This window comes from Phascolarctos cinereus, unplaced genomic scaffold (assembly GCF_003287225.1).
Source record: "Phascolarctos cinereus isolate Bilbo 61053 unplaced genomic scaffold, phaCin_HiC Scaffold_1;HRSCAF=81, whole genome shotgun sequence".
In the NCBI taxonomy this organism is placed as follows: domain Eukaryota; kingdom Metazoa; phylum Chordata; class Mammalia; order Diprotodontia; family Phascolarctidae; genus Phascolarctos; species Phascolarctos cinereus.
In genome coordinates this window covers 274,999,432-275,019,865 of record NW_027555514.1, presented here as the reverse complement: position 1 = coordinate 275,019,865, position 20,434 = coordinate 274,999,432, and the positions used below count along the sequence as shown (strand labels likewise).

General features: G+C 44.3%; 1 protein-coding gene across 1 annotated transcript in view; it reads left to right on the top strand.

The window, feature by feature from the left end:
• NUAK1 (NUAK family kinase 1) overlaps positions 1-20,434 on the top strand; it is a 78,005-nt gene that overhangs the window by 27,729 nt on the left and 29,842 nt on the right. The window contains exon 2 of the mRNA XM_020982414.2: positions 6,209-6,329. Within this exon, the coding sequence (XP_020838073.1) occupies positions 6,209-6,329 (121 nt within the window). The remainder of the gene's footprint in view (positions 1-6,208; positions 6,330-20,434) is intronic.

Sequence of the window (20,434 nt, the reverse complement as noted above, 5' to 3'; positions counted from 1 at the left end):
TCACTCCACCCTGGTTGCCTCAGTTTCCTCATCTGTCAAATGAGCTGGAGAACGCAATGGCAAACCATTCCAGTGTCTTTGCCGAGAAAACTCCAAATGGGGTCACAAAGAGTAAAACACAACTGAAAATGACTGAACAACAAAAACAAAAGTGACCCTGGAGGTAGGCGGAACCTCAGTTGCTGGATCAAGGTCCAGAAGGATGCCTTTGATTGTAATGTCCTTTGCTTTCATGATTCAAAGCCAATTTGGAGTCAAAGGAGCAGCGTATGCATGCCATCTTGAATGGCCTTGGGTGAATCATTTGAATTCTCTGGGTCTCATTGTTCTCATCTGAAAAAATGTTAGCTAGGTGTTCCTTGAAGAAAAGTGTGTGTGTGTGTGTGTGTGTGTGTATGTTGGGGGCAGAGAACACTGAGGTTGGGATAGAGTGTGATTTGCCCCGAACCCTATTTATCCTGATAACAGCCCCTTGCGTTGCACCCCCCTGGGAGCAAACCTCACAGAGATTTACGGCTGTTGTCTATGATGGTCAAAGCTCTTCCCATCTATAGCAGCCACAAGTGGGAAAAACGCATTCAGCAAAGCTCGAGAGTGTGTGTATAACTGTTCAAAAGAGAAAAGTGTCCGGCCACAATGGCCTGTTGGATTTAACAGGAGATGGGAATTGGCTGGCCAATGGTGGGAAACCCATGGGTCTGATCGTAAGCCAGGTGCTCTGCAGAGGTTTGACGCATCCAACTGTAGGGTGGCCCGTGCAAAAGAGATCCTTTTACCAGCCACGCTGCAACGTCTAGACTCCAGGATGCATTTTAAATGGGCTATCCCGGGTGACATTAACCACGACACCTGATTTCCTGAGCCGGCCAACTCACGCGTCCTTTATGGGTAAGGTGCCTGTGGCTTCTCTGAGAGCGAGCGGTAATTTTTTGAAGAGTTTATTATAACAGACATTTAAAAAAAATTAAATTATGACTCAGTAACCATCTTGGGGGTGGGGAGAGCTAACAAGGCATAGGTGACTGGGAGCTTGCTTTAAAATTGGGAAGATCTAGGTTCAGATTTAACTTTGGACACATGGTAACCCAAGTCACTTAGCCTCCTTAGGTATCTCTGTAAGATTAGAAATTTTAGAGCAAGTGCAGGTGAATATTACAAGTAATAGCTAACGTTTATATAGCACCTACTGTGTGCCAGGCGCTGCGCTAAAAATGCTTTACAATTATTTCATTTGATCCTCACAACAACCCTGGGGTGGGGGGAGGTGCTTTTATTATACCTATTTTTGTTGTTCAGTCATTTCAGTTGTATTTTACTCTTTGTGACCCTGTTTGGGGCTTTCTTGGAAAAGATACTGGAGTGGTTTGCCATTCCTTCTCCAGCTCATTTGACAGATGAGGAAACTGAGGCAAACAGGGTGCAGTGACTTGCCCAGGGTCACACAGCTAGGAAGTGTTTGAGGCTGGATTTGAACTTGGGTCTTCTCGGCTCTAGGCCCAACACTTCTGGACACTATGGCACCCTTGGAGATTGGGACTGTTTGCCTCAGCATCTATCCCTAGAGCTCCCAAATGCAGGGTGTTTTCCCTTATACCTGGCAGTGCTTGAATTAAATAAAGACATTTATCAGGGAAGTGAGTTTGCTGATGGAATAGTGAAGATGGCATGAGGTGAGGAGCCCACACCCCCGATTCATTCCCTAAGTAACAACCGGGTGAGAACCTCTTTCTTCTTCCCACTTGTCCCTGTCCCCCAGCCTTCCCTGATCAGTCCACAAAGATCTCTTCCTCCTCTTAACCCTCCATCCTTCCTTGTCTATAGCAGTCACTCATCACTGGCGTATTCTGCTTTGTGGCACCTCAACAGTACAGGGCAAAGACTGCATTTCTAGTCAAAAGGCCTATGTCTGAAATCTGACTCGGCCACTCACTGACCTTGGGCAAATTATTCAACATTCTGAGCCTCGGTTTTCTCATCTATTAAATGGGAAGATTGCATTAGGCAGCCTCAGACATCTCTTCCAGCTCTAAATCTGTGATTTTATGATTCATTGGCCCCCTAGAAGACTTACAGCCTATACCTTTCTACTCAATGTTTTAGCATTGAACGGGGACTCTAGAATCTTGTTTTCTTGTCCTGGTTCTGTTTGTGATTCAGGTCAACAAAATTTATTAAGTGCCTGCTGTGTACAAGGCCCTCTGCTGGGTGCTAGGGAATACAAAGATGAGAAAAAATAAAAATGAACACTGTCTTCTGTCCTCCCCCATCTCTTCCTGAGTACCTCTTGCCTTCAAATAGTAGCATTCTACTGGCTAAGGAGCTGGGTGACTTTAGGAAAGATGGCCAGTCCCTCTGAGCTTGTCCAGTGTGGTCACTGGTTACAGGGGGATGGGACCTTAGGGGTCTAGACTAACTTGCTCATTTTGCAAACTAGGAAACTGAGGTCCAAGGAAGTTAAGTGATTTGTCCAAGGTCACATAGGTAGCATGATAGTCTTAGATCTGGAGGGGAACCTTAGAGGCCATTGAGTCCTCACTTTTACAGATGAGGAAACTGAGGCACAGAGCACTCAACTGATTTGACCACAAGTATGAAGTATCTGAGGCAGGCTTTTTTTTTGGCTAGGCAGTGGAGTCAAGTGACTTGCCCAGAGTCACACAGCTAGTAAGTGTCAAGTGTCTGAGGTCGAATTTGAACTCAGGACCTTCTGACTTCAGGGCCAGTACTCTATCCAAAGGTAGGCTTTGAACCCACCCTGCCTCAATTGCTGGGGTGGTCTCTGAGGTTCCATCCTGCATTGACACTCTAGGATTCCTCCCTAAGAAGCATATATCCCTCTTAGGCACTCTCTTCACAGCATCCTTGGGAGGTGAGTTGGAGCCAAAACCATCATACTTCTTTTACAGGGTCAATGGGAGGGTTAGAATGGAAAGAGGAGGGGCTTTGGCAGAACTGTGGGGAGCAAGCTTGTCCAATGTTGCTCAGACACCGTCAGTTTCCCTGGCACTTAATGGAGTTGTATTGAGAATCCAAACATTTTCCCTTTTATTCCCTGTCTTCAGCATCCCCTTTGGCAGATGGGGAGGCAGGGGTAGGGTTGCCTGTTTCTTAATGATTAGCTGGGATTCACAAGCCAGCTGGATTTTCCCCCCCCAAATCCCCTCTCCCCCATGAATGGTATTATCCCTCCATGGACTATGGATGGGGAAAGAATTTGTCCTTATTGTGTATCTGACAATAGGAGCCTTCTTGAGTTCTTCTGCACAGCCAAGTGCAGCCCTTGCATAATCAGAGGGGTGTTCCCTCCCCCCCCTCCACCCCCAGGCCTGTATTTAGTTCATATAAGAATGCAGGAGTGAGTCCAAGAGCCACCCACATCCTGGTTGTCTACATGGTCTAGACATGGGTTCACAGCCTGCTTCCCTTCCCCCCTGCCCCCCAAGAAAAGTGTTAAAGATGCCAGGGGTCAAAGAAGAAAAGGGAGGGTTCTGAGGCCCATTTCTGCAGTCGTTGTAGCAGGATGACAGAAACTGGGGGCACTTAGAGAGGGTGATGCTGTCTGGTGTTATTCCGTTAGCCTGAGAGGGAGCCGTGGGGCTCAGCTGGGGGATAAGGAGACTCTGGTAAGGTTTGTTTCTGGTTCATTTTGTGAGGCCTCCTCCCCGCTGTCTCCTGGATGGACCGGGAAAGGATTGGTCCAAATAACCTTTATTATTTTTTAAATACATTTTAACTCATATCTTTGATTTTTACATCACCAAAATTTCCCAATGTATTTTTCCCTCCCAGAGAATTGTAGAAATAAAAGAGAGCTTGGCAAAAGGTCTTTAAGCTCTTGCTTTAAAAAAGTCAATTTACAAAATTCAATTAACAATCTATTTTCTCTCTTTTCCCCTTTATCAACTCCCTGATGGGGAAAAAAAAGAAAACCTTTCAGTCCCTTGGGGTGGGGGGTGGGGGAGAAACACAAAATTTGAAGCCAAAGGACCGGGATTCCACAAATAGCCTCCTTCCTCGCTTCCTGGCCTTTGGGAAGTCTTACTAGCCTCAGTTTTCTTATCTGTGAAATGAGACTACTAACACTTTCCCTACCTCTCTGGTAGGAGGAGTGCACTTTACAGATTGTGAGCTACCCCAGAAGTGCAAGCAGTGGGATTAAGGAGTTCCCAAGAGCTTTCCCCACCACCCTCTGACATAGAAGTAGGCTGCTCTAAGAATTTGCCCTGGAATTACACATAAAACAGAGCTGGGAACCCTTAGCACAGGGAATATCTGAGCTGGAGGGAGCTTAGAATAGGGAATGTCAGAGCTGAGAGGGTCTTTAGAATGGGGGAAGTCAAGAGCTGGGATAGCACTTAGAATGTGGAATGTCAGAAGGAGGATGGATTGGGAAGATGATCAATTTCAACCTCTTTATTTTGTTGTTGGGGATAATAAAGCAAATCTTGGAGAAGTGAAATGATTTCTCCAAGGTTATAGTCAGGTGGTCAAGACTGGACTCGAGCTCAGATCTCCTGACTCTAAGTCTTTCAAGTATACTGGCTCTCACTAATTGACTGATCGATCGATGAATGCTTATGCTCCAGTAATGTTCCAGTTTTGTTCTTGATAGAAATTGGGGTTGGGGAGTATATCAGTAGTTGAGATGGCCATTACCTTTATCTGTGGAAGGAAAAAAAAAAGAAAGTTAAGGGTCATTGAAGCTGATTATCATTCATTTTGTGACCTGGAGATGAGGCTTGGTTTGATGGCATGTCACTGACTGAGGATGGGTTTTCTCTGGGGAGTTTCATGCTCTCACCATCCAGATGGATGGCTGACCTGTCTGTCATCCATGAAAGGAAGCCTTCAGGTCAGAGCTGACGTCATAGGAGGAGAGTCTCAAGGGGTCTGCTGGTGCAGCAGAACCAGGATTTCTGTAGCTGCCAGTAATTTTTTTGGTCTTATACCCAAATAGTTCATTTTTTTCTTTTTCTTGATGCCAAACAGACAGATCGCATTACCAGCTTGTTGCCAGACAGAGATGGCTCCGATGGAGGCAGGTTTTTCCTTGTAGGTTGTCTGCCGTCATTTTTTGGCCTTTTATATCACCTTGGTTTACATGAGGGTTAAACTGGCCCATGGTTTTCTTCACTAGCTGTTTCATTTAATCCAGTAACTCTCTTCAGAGACCACATTTACCTAGAGTTTTTGGCATCTGATTTTGGGGACCAGCGCAGTCAGTCTCTTCTTGGGGGGTCAGCTTGCCATAGGTACTAGACTTAAGAGTCAGGAAGACTGGAGATTAAAAGCTGGCCTCGAAGTCAGAAAAATCAGGTATGAGTCCTTCCTCTAACACATACTGACTGTGTGACCCTGGGTAAGTTGTCTAACTTTTCGATGCTGCAGGCAGCTGTACAAGACTCTGAATTCCCTAGAATGTATCAATATCCATTGGTAGAAGAGGTTCACTCACTAAATCTCAAGTTTAGTCAATTTGTTAAGTGCCTTACTATGTACCTGGATACAAATGCAAAATCTTTACAAAATGCTGTCCTTATGACAACCCTTTGAGATGGGTTAGTGCAGGATTATTATCCCATTACAGAGATGAGGAAACTGAGGACAGGAGAGGCAAAGTGATTTGCCTGAGGTCATAGAGCTGGATTAGCTATGTAGCTTGGGCTCCAACCCAGGACTGTTGGTGCCTTTTTTACTTGACGTAGTGAAGGCTGAAGTTTCTTGTCAGTTTCAGAAACATGGCAAGTGGGGGAAAAAAGTGGTGTCTAAACTGGTCATGCTCACTGCATGTGATGGAGGCTTTGTTCCACGGTCACAGATGTAAGAGCTGCCTGTGTGGGTTGGATGGGGTATGTGGCCCATTTAATCCTTGGCACTGTTTAAACTGGGTTTTAGCTTGCTTTGTTTCAAGATGTTGATGTTCTCCTGTCAATGACCCCATCATTGTTAAGCATGAGCCATAGGGAGACCCCAACCAGGAAGACCCTGGTCACAATTCATGTTTCCTGTGTCTGTGGAAAGGGTGTTTTTGCTATAAATGAAAGAAATGACAGAGTTTTTCTTTTCTTTTCTTTTTTTTCCCCCAATCTCTGTTTTCTTCATTGTGTATCTTGCCAAGTGACATCTGTATTTATTTTCCCAACTCTTTCAATGGCTGATTTGCATCTGTTTAGATCCCCGAATAACATTTCATTTCCTGACTTTATAGGTTGCCATAAAATCCATCCGTAAGGATAAGATTAAAGATGAGCAGGACATGGTTCACATCCGACGGGAGATTGAGATCATGTCGTCCCTCAGCCATCCCCACATCATCAGCATTTATGAAGGTCAGTGATGCTTCCCTGGCACCCCCTACCAACCCCACATCTCAGACCAAAGAGTCTTTCAGGGTCTGGTGAAAGCCAGTCTTTAGGGTTCAGTTTACAAAATGGCCAGCTGGGATGGCAGCCTACTTAACCCTCATGATGACCTTGGATGCACCTGGTTAGACCCACTTATAAAATATCATTGGTGTTAGTGGTGAGCTGTGTCCCATCCGTTTCTTGTCACACAGCAACCCAGTAGCCATGGCTGCTTTCTAGGATAGAGTCTGCCTGCAGATTTCCGTGAAAAACAAACAAACAAAAGCAAGCAAAGACAGCTATTTGGGGGTGGGTGTATATTTAATTTCAGAAGCATTTATTTGTTTATTTTTAACATATATTTTTCTCTGTTATCGTTTGTTTTCTATCATTGAAATTCCTTCTTCCCTCACTGAGAGCTATCCCGTATAACAAAGAATTTTTTAAGAAAAGAACCCCCCCCCAGCAAAACTGATCAATACATTGAAAGAAGCAGACAACATGTGTAATTTAGCAAGCACTTAGTAAATGCCTACTATGTACAATACATCATGCTTGGGGCAAAGGATTAAAATTCAAATATGAAAGAGTCCCTGTCCTTGGTGTGCTGTAGTGGACAGAGAGCGAGCTGGCCTCAGAGCCAGAAAGAACTGGGCTCGTGTCCTGAATCTGACATATAATGGTTGTGTGACCTTGGGTAGATCACTTAACTTCCCAGTGCTCTGGGCAGCAATTTGAGACTATACATTGTAGAGAAGGTGCAAGAGCTCCCTGTGCCAGGGAACTGACACCTGTTCCCCTGGTGGCTTCAAGGAGCAGATTATATACTTTCTTTTGTTTGTTTGTTTGTTTCCTTCCTTCCTCCTTTCTCTTTGTTTTTCTCTCCTTTTTCCTTTCCTTCCTTTTTTTCTTTCCCTTTTCTTTCTTTTTCCCTTCCTTTTTTTCTTTCCTTCCTTTTTTTCTTAACCTTTCCTTTCTTTCTCCCTTCCTTTTTTCTTTCCTTCCTTTTTTGTCTTTCTTTCTTTCTTTCTTTCTTTCTTTCTTTCTTTCTTTCTTTCTTTCTTTCTTTCTTTCTTTCTCCATTCCTTCCTTCCTTTTTTCTTTCCCTTTCTCCCTTCCTTTTTTCTTTCCTTCCTTTTTTCTCTGTCTTTCTACCTTCCTTCCTTCCTTCCTTTTTTCTTTCCTTCCTTTTTTGTCTGTCTGTCTTTCTTTCTCTTTCTTTTTCTCCTTCTTTCTCCTTTCCTTCCTTCCTTTTTTCTTTCCCTTTCTCCCTTCCTTTTTTTCTTTCCTTCCTTTTTTCTCTGTCTTTCTACCTTCCTTCCTTCCTTCCTTTTTTTCTTTCCTTCCTTTTTTGTCTTTCTTTCTTTCTCTTTCTCTCTCCTTCTTTCTCCTTTCCTTCCTTCCTTTTTTTCTTTCCCTTTCTCCCTTTGTTTTTTCTTTCCTTCCTTTTTTGTCTGTCTTCCTTCCTTCCTGTCTTTCTTTCTTTCTTTCTTTCTTTCTTTCTTTCTTTCTTTCTTTCTTTCTTTCTTTCTTTCTTTCTTTCTTTCTTTCTTTCTTTCTTTCTTCCTTCCTTCCTTCCTTCCTTCCTTCCTTCCTTCCTTCCTTCCTTCCTTCCTTCCCAGCCACTAGCACAGTGCCTAGTACACAGTAAGTAAATGCACACTGGCTTGAGCTGACTTGTGTACTACCGCCTGTGCACAGATAAGCAAATATAAGAAAGTCTGGGGAGGGGGAGGGGGAGCCCTTGGGGAGAATGGAAGGAGGCTTTCCAGAGGAGATGGCACCTGGGCCAGGATCCCATTTTAGAGAGGAGGCAGCTTTGGGATGGAGTTGTCTTAAAGCAGCCGTGAGTTGTTCAAAATATTGTTCTTTGATAAACACATGCCCTGATCTTGAATAAATGAATCAACTCCAAGCAGGCCCGAGGGACACCAGGAGGGAGGGGGCTACTCGTCCAGCAGATGGTTTGCAAATGTAGCCTGAGTTATCTCTGGTATATACAGAGAAGGAGGGTGAGAGGGGGAAAGGGAAGGGAGAAAGAGGGAAGAATGGCAGGGTAAGGAAAGGGAGAAAGGCAGAAAGTCTAAGTCTCCGTTTCCTCACTTGTAAAATGGAGACAGTATATCTGTAGAGTATCAGCCCTCACTGGGTTGACACAAAGATTAAATGAGAGGCAGTGTGGTGCAGTGGATAGAGCCTTTGACTCCAAATCAGGAAGACCTGGGTTCAAATCCTGCCTAAGTAAGTCGCTTTCCTTAGACCTCAGTTTCCTCACCTGTAAAATGGAGGGTTGGACTTGATGGCTTCTGAGGTCTGTCCCAGCCTTACATCTGTGCTGAACGCTGTAACCATGAAGTGTTATATGAGTGATGTCAGCTATAACTAATATTAGAACTGACTTTGGTAATATCTTATCCTGAGTGTTTGCTAGTGTGCCTTTCTCAAGTGTTTTGGGAGGTTTTTTGGGTTGTGATTGTTATGCAACTGTGAGTACGCTTGTCTATTTCTATTAGCGGCTGTGGGAAGGTTAAATAGGGCCAGAATTTGGATGGCGTGGAGGATAGCAGACTCATGGAGTGGTTTCATTTTTTAAAAAATTTAAATTCTTTTTTTTTTTACTCACTAAAAGTCCTTCTTCTCTCTGTCCCTTCCCTCCTCTCCCCCCTCAATGAGAAAGCCTGAAAAACAAATATTCTGCTACAAACATGTATAGTCAGAACAAAATAAATAAACTTACATTGGCCGTGTCCAAAAGACCCGATGTCTCAATATGTATTAGGACTCATAGGATGTTAGAGCTGAAAATGTAAAGACTCAGAGAGTTATCTGCTTCAACTCTGCTCATTTTACAATGGGGAAACTGAGGCTCAGAGAAAAGACTTGTTCTGCATCACACAGCTAAGTCAGAGGTAGCCATCAGTAGAATCTTCCTAGAGCTAAGCCCAAAACTTAGAAAATGGAAGTGACTTGTCCCGGGTCACACAGCTAGTAATACCTGAGGCAGGATTGGACCCCAAGAGTTCCTTACTCCCCAGTCCAGTGGCCTCCTATCCCCAGTTGCCTCTCATCAATTCCTTTGTCCCCTTGGTGTGGACTAGTGGAATGACCATCATACTGGGCTCCAGAAAGTCCTCTGTGACTTTATGATACTGGACAAGTGAATCCCCTTCTCTTACCCTCAGTTTCTTCATCTATAAAAAGGAGAATGAGAGACAGCGTGACATAGTAGACAGAGATAAAGCCTCACCTCTGACATATCTTGGCTGTGTGACCCTGGGTAAGTCACTATCTCTCAGAGCCCTAGGTAGCTTTCTGAGGCTATGAGCCGCAGAGCAGGTATCAGTCTGAATTGGGAGAGGGAATTTCCTTACACCGATGACATTGCAAATCGAGTCCAGAAAAAGGTGGTGACCAAATACCTACCTCTTTGGGAATCTTTATGAGGGTATTGCTCTATAAACTCTAAAGGGCTTTACAATTGTGACGTTTGGGTTAACTATTTTAAAAATATTATTCTGCTGAGCTCCCAGGTAGAAACTTGGGTGTTTTTAGCCCCTCGGATGTATGAAGTACATAGGACTGTAAAGTGCTATGGGTGCTGGCATTTCACCAAGACCATACTGAGTGGCCATGCTGGGCAGACAGAGCTTGTCTGGCTCAACCTCCTGGTCTTTTTTTCTAAGGAAAATCCGAAAAACCAAGAGAAGGGATCACTTCACTTGTTGTTTTCAGAGCTGGGACTCAGACCTTGGTCTCCTGTCTTTTCCAAAACGTTGTACTGGAGGGTGGCCATGCTCTGGGACCCGGGTATACCCTTCCTTCCCCTGCTTCTCCATTCCTGGTATGCTCTTCCTCCTTACCTCCACCTTCTAAAGCCCCAACTCCCTTCAAGGCTTAGCTCAAGGCCTTCCATTGCCAACAGGAGCCCTAACCTGACCCCTCCCCCCCAAGATGTTGGTCCCCCCTGCAAGTAACTCCTTTGCATTTCATTTGTATGTGTTCTGAAATGACTTCTCTTTTATGCACATAGAATATAAGCCCTCTAAGGGCAGGTGTTAGCCTCACTTTTGCCTTTGTTCCCCTCCTGTCCAGCACCTAGTGATAAGAAAACCTGTGATTTCGCTGGTAGAGGGGACTCCCAAAGGAGGGAAGTCCCTCTACCATTGCAGGTCAGCACCTTCTGGAACTAACAGTCTTGGGGAGTTGCCTAGAGCCTTTTGGGGCTAAGTGACTTAGACTGGTCTTGAACCCAGATTTTCCAAGATCAACTCATTATCATGCAGAAGAGTGATTCTAAGCTACTCTGCACATAGCAGGCACATCATAAGGACTCGTTGAAAGAGCGCTGAGTCTAACATTAGATGGCTTGGCTTCAAACTCCACTTTTTGAGGTATGCTACCTGGGTGACCTTGGACAAGTCACTTAACTTCCTGGGTTTCAGTTATCTCATCTGTAAAATAAAGGGATTGGGCTGGGTGACCTCTGAGGTCCTTTCCAACTCCAGATCTGCCATTCTCAGGACAAATGAAGGCCAACATACCAGACCAACATCCTTGGGTGGTCCCACAATCAGTATCTTTTTGACCCCTTGAAGGAGGGAGTGGATGGTAGGCGGTTAATCCCCAAATTTGTCAACTCTGCTGCAGCCATAACTGGGCCCCTGTCCTTAATGTTAAGTAAATACAAATGGATTCCAGTAAGCTTTCTAGCCTGGCCGATATATTTTGTAATGGGGTGGGAGAAAAATTATCTTCTCCCATGATCTTCAAGAGGTGGGACCCCTGTTCTCAGTCAAAAGAAATTCCATCTTCTCAGCAGGAAGGTAATTGGTGATATGGAGAGAGCGGCTTTGTCAAACCTTTGATGTTCTGAGAATCGGCTGGGAGAGATAAAAACAGATCTCTCCAGTTCTCATTTCAGGACCTGAGCTCTGACTTCAAAGCGGGATGTTTCACAGGACCCTCCCCAGCCTCCTCTCTCTGAAAGCCCATGATATCCAATATGCGAAATCTCATAGCTCATATCTTTCTTGAGAGGGCCCTAGGGAATCCCTGAATCCCATCTGGTCGTCATCCCATTTGGGGAAAACAAAAACCTGAGGAAGTGTGGTATCTGCCCACCTCTCAGCAATTTCCAGGCCCTTATTTCTTTGACCAGAAACTTTTTGTCTTGGTTTTCCAGAGTGATACTAATAATGATTCCCACTTCTATAATCAATCAATCAATCAATCAATCAATCGATCAACAATCATGTGCTAAGCACTTACTCTGGGCCAGACACATATAAGAGGCAACTATGACATAATGAAGACTTCCTGAGTGTTAGAGACAAATGAGTTTATGATACCAGGAGGTCAGTATAGACTAGAGTGCTCCAGGAAGTCTTCATAGAGGCTAGACTGGAGCCAGGCCTTGAAGGGTGGACAGAATTCAAATACAGGGAATTCAATATCACATTCCATGATGAAAAAATGAGGTGAACAAAGGAGGTGACAGTGGGCAATCAGTCTGACTAGAGTGGAGGTTTTGTTCAGGGGAGTTGTGGGAGGTCAGTTTTGGAAAAATAGATTTAAATCATGACTTCAGCAGATTGCTAGTAAAATGTGCCCCTTGCCTGGTGGAACATAGGTGTGGAAGAAGGTGTCCGTTGTCGGACATGGCCGATAGGCTGAATCGGCTCTGCTGGTTACAGTTTTAGGGAGGTGCTTGGGATACTACAAGGTTAAGTGACTTGCCCAGAGTGATAAAGCCAGAAAGAGTCAGAGGTATGGGTCTTCTTGACTGTGAGGCTCACCCTTTATCCACTCTACCGTACTTCATCTCAACTTGCCTATTGTTTGTCGTTCAGTTGTGACCCCACTTTGGGGTTTTCTTGGCAAAGACACTGGAGTGGTTTACCACTTCCTTCTCTAACTCTGCCATCTTGGCTCCACCCCCCATACCGCTTCCTTCTCCAGCTCAATTTATAGATGAGGAAACTGAGACAAACAGCGTGAAGTGACTTGCCCAAGGTCATACAGCTAGTAAGTGTCTGAGGCTGGGTTTGAATGCATGAAGATGAATCTTCCTGATTCCAAGCTCAGTGGTCTATCCACTGTACCACATAGCTGCCCCAACTTGCCTATAGTAGGTTTTTAATAGATATTTGTCAAATTGAATTAAATTAATCTATTGGAGAAACTAAGTTGCCTACTGTGTGCTTAGCACTTTGCTAGGCATTGAGGGGCATGCAAAATTTGGATAAGACAAAGCCCTGACTTTGCGTGGCTTAAAGTCTATTGTTGTTGTTCAGTTATGTCCAACTCTTCATGATCTCATAGACCATAGCATACCAGGCCCTTCTGTCTTCCAATGCCTCCAGAAGTCTGTCCAAGCTCACGTTTATTGCTTCCATGACACTCATCCTCTGCTGTCCACTTCTCCTCTTGCCTTCAATATCTCCCAACATCAGGGTCTTTTCCAATGAGTCCTGCTTCTCATTATGTGACCAAAGTAGTTACACTTCAGCTCCAATATTTGACCTTCCGGTGAATAAGCCTGAATTAATTTCTTTATGTATTGACTGATTTGATCTCCTCGCTGTCTGAGGGAATCTCGAAAGTCTTTTCTAGCACCATAATTCAAAAGCATCAATTCTGGGGTGCTCAGCTTTCCTTATAATCCAACTCACAGCCATGCTTTGCTGTTGGAAAAATCATAGCTTTGAATATACAGACCTTTGTCTGTCTGCAAGGTGATGGCTCTGCTTTTTCAGTATGTTGTCCAGGTTTGCCACAGCTTTCCTTCTAAGGAGTGTCTTTTGACTTCATGGCTACAGTCACCATCTGCAGTGATCTTTGAGCCCAAGGATATAAAATTGGACACTCCTTCCATTTCTTCTCCCTCTGTTTGCCAGGAAGTGATGGGACCAGTTGCTAAGATCTTAGGTTTTTTTTTTTTATTTTATGTAAAGCTTCAAGCCAGCTTTTATACCCTCCTCTTTCGCTCTCATCAAGAGGCTTCTTAATCCCTCTTCACTTTCTGTCCTCAGAGTGGTATCATCTGCACATCTGAGATTGTTGATATTTCTCCCAACAATCCTAATTCTGGCTTTTGATGAATCTAATCTGGCATTTCGCATGACGTTAAATATAAGTTAAATAAACAAGGTGATAATATACAGTCTTAGCCTTTTCCAATCTTAAATCAACCAGTTGTTGCATGTTTGATTCTAACTTTTGCTTCCTGGCTGGCATACAGCCTCCTCAGAAAACAAGTAAGATGATCTAGTGCTCTCATCTCTTTAAGGACTTGTCATATTTAATTGTGACCCGCACAATCAAAAGCTGTGATGTCATCAATGAAGCAGAAGTAGATGTTTTTCTGGAACTCTCTTGCTTTCTCCATAGTCCAGTGCATGTTGGCAATTTGGTCTCCAGTTCTTCTGCCTCTTCAAAAACCAGACTTCTTGTAGTAGTTCTCAGTTCCCATATTGCTGAAACCTAGTTTGCAGAATCTTAAGCATAACCTTGCTGGTGTGTGAAATGAGTGTAATTATTCAGTAATTTGATCATTCTTTGGCATTACCTTTCTTTAGGATGGGGATGCAAACTGATCTTTTTCAACCTAAGTGGCCACTGTTGTATTTTCCAAATTTGCTGGTATATTGAGTGTAGCATTCTAACTGCATCATCTTTTAGGATTTTAAATAGCTCACCTGGAATTTCATCACTTCTTCCACTAGCCTTTTTGGTAGCAATGCTTCCTAAGGTCCACTTGACTTCATTTTACAAGATGTCTGGCTCTAGATCAGAAACCACACCATCATGGTTATCAGTGATGTTGAGATCTTTCTTGTATAATTTTTGTGTAGTTCTATGTGCTTACAGTCTAGTAGGAGATAATCAAGCAAGCACTCAGCATTTATTAAGCTCTTACTATATAATGGATATGAAGAAAGGGAAAAAAAATCCCACTGACCTCAAAAAGCTCAAATTGGAATGGCAGAGACAACCATGTACGTACCAGATACAAAGATGGAAGGTTATCTCAAAGAAGTCACTCATGGGGATGAGCCAGGGAAGGATTAACTGGAACAGGCTTCCTGTAAAAGGTCCAATTGGAGCTGAGTCTTGAGAGAGGCCAGAAAAAGTAGTAAGTGGAAGCAAGGGAAAACATTGCAGGCATGGGAAATAGGGCAAAGATATAGCTCTAGATGACTAAAATGTGAGAGAATCTCTAAGGTCCCTTCCAGCACTGTATCCTGTGATTGGTAAGAGTTATATGATAAGAGTAATGGAGGTACCCAACATATTGCTGTGTGACCTTCCTAAAGAGAAGGTCCTTACCTATTGGCAAAAGGGAATGAAATCTGTTGGTCTTACTTCCTCCACACATTACTTTCAATACAAGTCTACTGTCATGAGGATAGAGATTTAGAAGTAGAAGAAGGTCACTGGGGATGAAAGGAGTGGTCATACAGCTTCTGCTTGAAGGTTTCCAAGGAGGGAGAACTCACCATCTCTCAGGCAGCCCATTCTGTTTTGGAACAGCTCCAGTTATTCCAAGGTTTTTCCTGATGTCAAGCTTCAATTTGCCTCTTTCCCATTTGTACCCATTGCTCCTCTGTGAACAGACAAGTTGGATCCTTCTTTCCCCTTCTCACTCCTTCAGATCCTTGAAAACCATTATCATATTTCCCCTGAATCTTTTCTTTTCCAGCCCAAACACGCTCACTTCCTTCACACATTCCCCATATGACAAGACCTCAAAGCCTCTCACTATCAATCTGGTTGCCTTCCTTGAGAAACTTGCCAGCTGATCGATATCCTTCTTAAACTGTGGTGCCAAGAACTGAACACAGGACTCCAGATGTTGGCTGACAAGGCCAGAGGGGAGGGGAACTAACATTTCCTTATTCTTGGAAGCCACATCCCTCTCAATGCAAGCCAAGATGCCTCCAGCTCTTTTGGCTGCATCATCCCACTGTCCACTCTTCTCGAAGATCTAAGGGTCAGATTAGATGCCACGGGCGCACATTTCAGTAGAGACACTGACGATGCCTGAAGGCAGCCAGAGAAGGATGCCCAGAGCTGGTGCTTAGAAGAAGGTCACCTCAGCAACCAGTGAAGGAGCTGTCCATGCTCAGCCTGGAAGAAAAGACAAGCAGGTATAGGATATCATATGGAAGAGGGGTTAATTAGCTTTGTTTTGTATGACCGTAGGGGTCAGAACAAGGAGTAATGAGTGGAAGGTGTAGAGAAACAGATTTATGGCCAATGGAAAGGAGAGCTTCCTAGTAATTAGTGCTGGTACAAAATGGCGGCCTTGGATGAGTTCAAATGGAGGCTGAATGATTATTTGCAGCAAAGTCCCTGAGACTAAAGATTTAGAGCTGGAAGAGACCTTAGACATCAATCTGAAAACACGCATTAGGAGACAATACAGCGTGATTGGGTTGTTGTCTGACTTTTTGTGACACCATTTGGGGTTTTCTTGCTAAAGATAGTGAAGTGGTTTGCCATTCCCTTCTCCAGCTCATTTGACAGATGAGGAAACTGAGGCAAACAAGGTGAAGTGATTTGCCCAGGGTCACACAGCTAGTAAGTATCTGAGGCTAGATTTGAACTCAGGTCTTCCTGACTCCAGGACTGAAACTCTTATCTACTGTACCTCCTAGCTGCTCCTTGGGGGATTAGGAAGAGTGCTTAATTTAGTCAAATAAACTCAGCATTACTGCCTGTGTGAGCTTGGACAAGTCAATGAATGGATGAAAAACATCTATTAAATGCCTACTGCATACCAAATGCCATTCTAAGACTAAAGGATACCAAAAGCAAATCAGGACAGTCTCTGATCTTAAGGAGCTCCCATTCCAATTGGGGGTCTAATCGAGGGAACTGGACCAGCTGACCTCTAAGACCCCATCCAAAATGATATCTGTGTGGTCCCCTCTGGGCCTCAGTTTCCTCATGTGTAAAATGAGGGGATTGGACTAGCTTAGCTTCCAAGCCTCTTTCAGCTTTGCATCTGTGAGCTGAGCCCGAGTTGCAGATGCTTGGATTTTGGGTGGATACATTGCTCCCAGCCTGTGTTCCTTAGAGGAAAGGCAGCCCAGATGGTTGGATCCTGAAGACCTTTAATCAGGCAACTCTCTTTAGCAGTGGAAAGGTACTCAGGGACTTTGACTGCTCGGCAAGTAATAAAAATACCATTGGGTGGAAAGACACCAGATGGAAGGAATGTCAACATCCTGGAACTGCTTCAGAAGATTGCCTTGATAGAAGGGGAAGGCATGAGGAGAATTTGGACTGCTCCAAGCCTAGGTGCTTGTCCTGTCTTAAAACCAACAAGTGAGCATTCTTAGCCTGGGGTTATGTGAAAGCAAAGGAAACTAGGCCATAATAAAGTAGCTGCCATTTTCTTTAAAAAAAAAAACCAAAACAAAACTCAGTCTCTTGCATTTTTTTGGCATCTTGTTAAAAAGAGATTTTTCTTTTAAAAAGTGACTTCCTTTTTCTTCTGCCTTTACAAATTCATTTATTCCCTAAGAGCAGCACCAGATTGATCCATTCAGAAATTGACAAGGAAAGCGGACCCTTTCAGTTTTTCCTCTGTCACTATGCTTTGGGATCCAAGCATTAAAAAAAAAGATTCTTTTTTCATTGGGAACTTAAAAATAATCAACAAATATAGCCATTGCAATGTGCAAGGAACACCAGGAAGTGGGTTGTATGAACTGTGAACTTCTTTGACAGTTACTTAAAACAAAAACAAAAAACCACAGATTCTGTCTTTTAAAAGGTGGTAACACAGTTGCTTCATGGGCTTGGCCAAAGCATTGTTTTTCTTATACGAGAGTCATTTTCTGCTGTTACACAAGTTTTGGTATTGACCTTCAGGGCAGTGGGGAGGGAATCATTAGGGGCTGGGTCATTAACTGGTTTAAAGCCAGACAACTGGGGGCAAAAGCAAACTTTTAGATTCAGCTTCTGATGAAATCCACAGTTCATTTGAAGAGGGAACTGTTGCTGGAGCAACCAGGCCTCCAAAGGAGACAAGCAGAATCCTTCCAGTTTCTGTTTGGGAGGGAGAGAGTTTTGTGTTTTAGAGCAGAGCTTGTCACATGTCAGTGTGTGTCCAGACTGCATGGGAATTGCAGGAGAATCAGAATTGTGCCCATCCTTCAAGGCCTGGCTCAAGCCTCACTTCTGACAGGGAGCCTTCCATGACTATTACATTTCTTTTTTTTTTCTTCTTAAGCAATTGGGGTTAAATGACTTGCCCAGGTCACACAGCTAGTAAGGCTCAAGTGTTTGGTCTGAGGCTGGATTTGACCTCAGGTCCTCTTGACTTAAGAGCCTGTGCTCCCTCCACTGCACCACCTAGCTGCCCCGGACTGTCACATTTCTCAAGAGGGGCAGAAAGAGCACTGTGAGTTGGGGCAGTCAGGTGGGCTTCCTGGAGGAGGTTCTTTCATGAAGAAGTCCCTCCGGGCACTTGGTTCTACTATACTCCTGCCCAAGTGCTGCTGTCTGAAGAACCCTGAGTGATGAGCTAAGTTCCTGTGTGGGCCGTTACAGTTTCCCTCTCTCTCTGGCGATGGACAGGCGCCTGTCCTACCCTCGTGAGGGCCATCAGGCTCCTGATTAAATGGTCTGGGCAGGAGACACAGGTTTTGGCTCTTCAGAAAGGAAACCTTTCCTTACTTGTGGAAAAGAAAATTTTGCCTCATGACTGGTAACATAAACACACACTCATCCGCTCTCAGAGCCTTATAAATAGCTCGGCCGCACACTGACTCAGGGGAAGTAACATTTTTTTCTGCCAGGAGAGTGGTGGAGTGGCTTTTGATTTATTTCAGCCCAGTTACAATTCAATTCCATTAGTCATTTTTTTTTGAGGCAGCTGGATAGTGAGGACAGAGCACCAGGACTGAACAGAGTTCAAATCCAGCCTCAGACACTTGCTAGCTGTATGACCCTGGGCAAGTCACTCAACCTCTGTCTACCTTAATTTCTTTAACTGTAAAATGGGAATAGTGATAGCTCCCAGGGTTGATGTGATGTGAGATAAAATGGAAAATCTATGTGTAAAGTGCTTTGTCAATGCTGTATGAATGGTAGCTATTATGATTTCATCTTTGTGCAAAGGTGTTGGGTATTCTCCCCCTCCCCCTGTCGATTCTATTTATCAACCAAGTATGATTAGATTATAGGATTTAGGGCCCTCAGAGGCCATCTGGCCCAACTTCTTCATTTACAAATGGGGAAACTGAGGCTCAGTGACTGGCATGCCTTGTCTAGAGTTACAGAGGTAGGTAGTATCGTAGGATTCTAGACTGAAAGCTTTTGTTTTATTTAGTCATTTTTCAGTCACGTCTGACTCTGTGACCCCATTTTCAGGTTTTCTTGGCAAAGATACTGGAGTGGTATGCCATTCCCTTCTCCAGCTCATTTTACAGATGAGGAAACTGGGGCAAACAGGGTTAAGTGACTTGCCCAGGGTCACACAGGTAGTAAGAGCCTGAGGCTGGATTTGAACTCATGTCCCCTGGCAGTACACTGTCCCACACTTGGCTTTGAGTTCAGCTTCTGTGATTCTGACCCTCTTCTCCATGCCCCTGGGCTGTTGATACCATCGCTAACAATGGAGATGTCAACCCATCTTATTAGAGTCTCCTCCACGTGCCCCTGTACATTCTAAGTAGATGTTTAGAGGCATTCTAAAAAGTGATTGTTGGCCTCGTCTGCCCCCCTCTGTCAGGGCAGGCCAGAAGGGGGCCAGGCAGAGCCGAGAGTGTCTTGTATTTTCCTTTGTTTCACTGGTTGCCATGGACGAGGAATTCATCCCCAAGTGGCCAGCCTGTTGGGAATGAGCTCCAGTGCTTAGCTAAGCTGGTCCTTGGAAAGCAGACACCAACTGTCGCCAGGATTGTCCTGGAAGGCTGTCTGCCAGGGCGCCACCTGTTGGGGTTTGTGCCTTTTCCACGCCATGCTGAGGCACCAGGACAGGCTCTCGTGGAGGAGTCTTGGGGATGCAAACTTGACCCTGTGAGTGGTGCAGGTGCTTCAAAGAGCTGACAGTTTAGTCGGATAAACAAGCCACTTTCACACACGTGATTTAGTACTGGACAAAGGGTTGAGAATTCCTGGAGGTAATCATCAGTCCTGGCCGAGGTGGGGAGGCCGGCGGACCTGGGGATCATAAGAAGCAGCAGCATCATAATAGCTAATCTTGATAAAGCACCTGAACATTTGCAAAGCACTTTTCCATATCCTTTGCTCCTCACAACAAGCCTGTCAGGGTAGGGGGATGCGATTAACCCCATTTTGCATATGGGGAAACTGAGGCAGACAGAAATTTAAGCGACTTGCCCAGGAGCACAGAGTAAGTGACTGAGGCAGAATTCAACTTGGGTCTTCCTGACTTCCCAACCCCTTGGCTGCCTCAAGAAAACTTTCAGATACGGTAAGCAGACCATCCCAAGATCTTAGCTTTTGAAAGAAACATTCTTCTCTGTACTTAAGGCACTCAAAACTAGACATGGCGAGTATGTCAACATCAGAAATCAGGGGATTTTAAGACAGATAATTTGTGAAGGACTTTGCAAACCTTGCTGTGTTACATAGATGTCAGCGAGGATGGGGATGACCTTTAACCATTTTGATTTCACCTCCCTCTCCCTCTCCCTAATACTTTCAGACTGAACACACTCAGCCTAAATTTTGTTATTTAGGGTGTTTTAATTTAAAGTTCAGGGGGGCAGCTAGGCGGCATAGTGGATAGAGCTCTGGCCTTGGAGTCGGGAAGACCTGAGTTCAGATCCAGCCTCAGACACTTGACACTCAGTAGCTGTGTGACCTTGGGCAAGTCACTTAACCCTGACTGCCTCACCAAAAAGCAAAAAAAAAAAAGATAATTTAAAGTTCATAGGTCCATAGGAGCATGTTTTTGAGCTGGAACGTCCCAACAGAAGCCATTCATTCATTCAGCAAGCATTTATTAAACACCTGCCCTGTACAATGTACTGTTAGGTGTTAGGGAAAATAAAGAGGCTAAACTTAAAACCGCACTAAGACTTTTGGGACATGGTATGTCATAACAAATG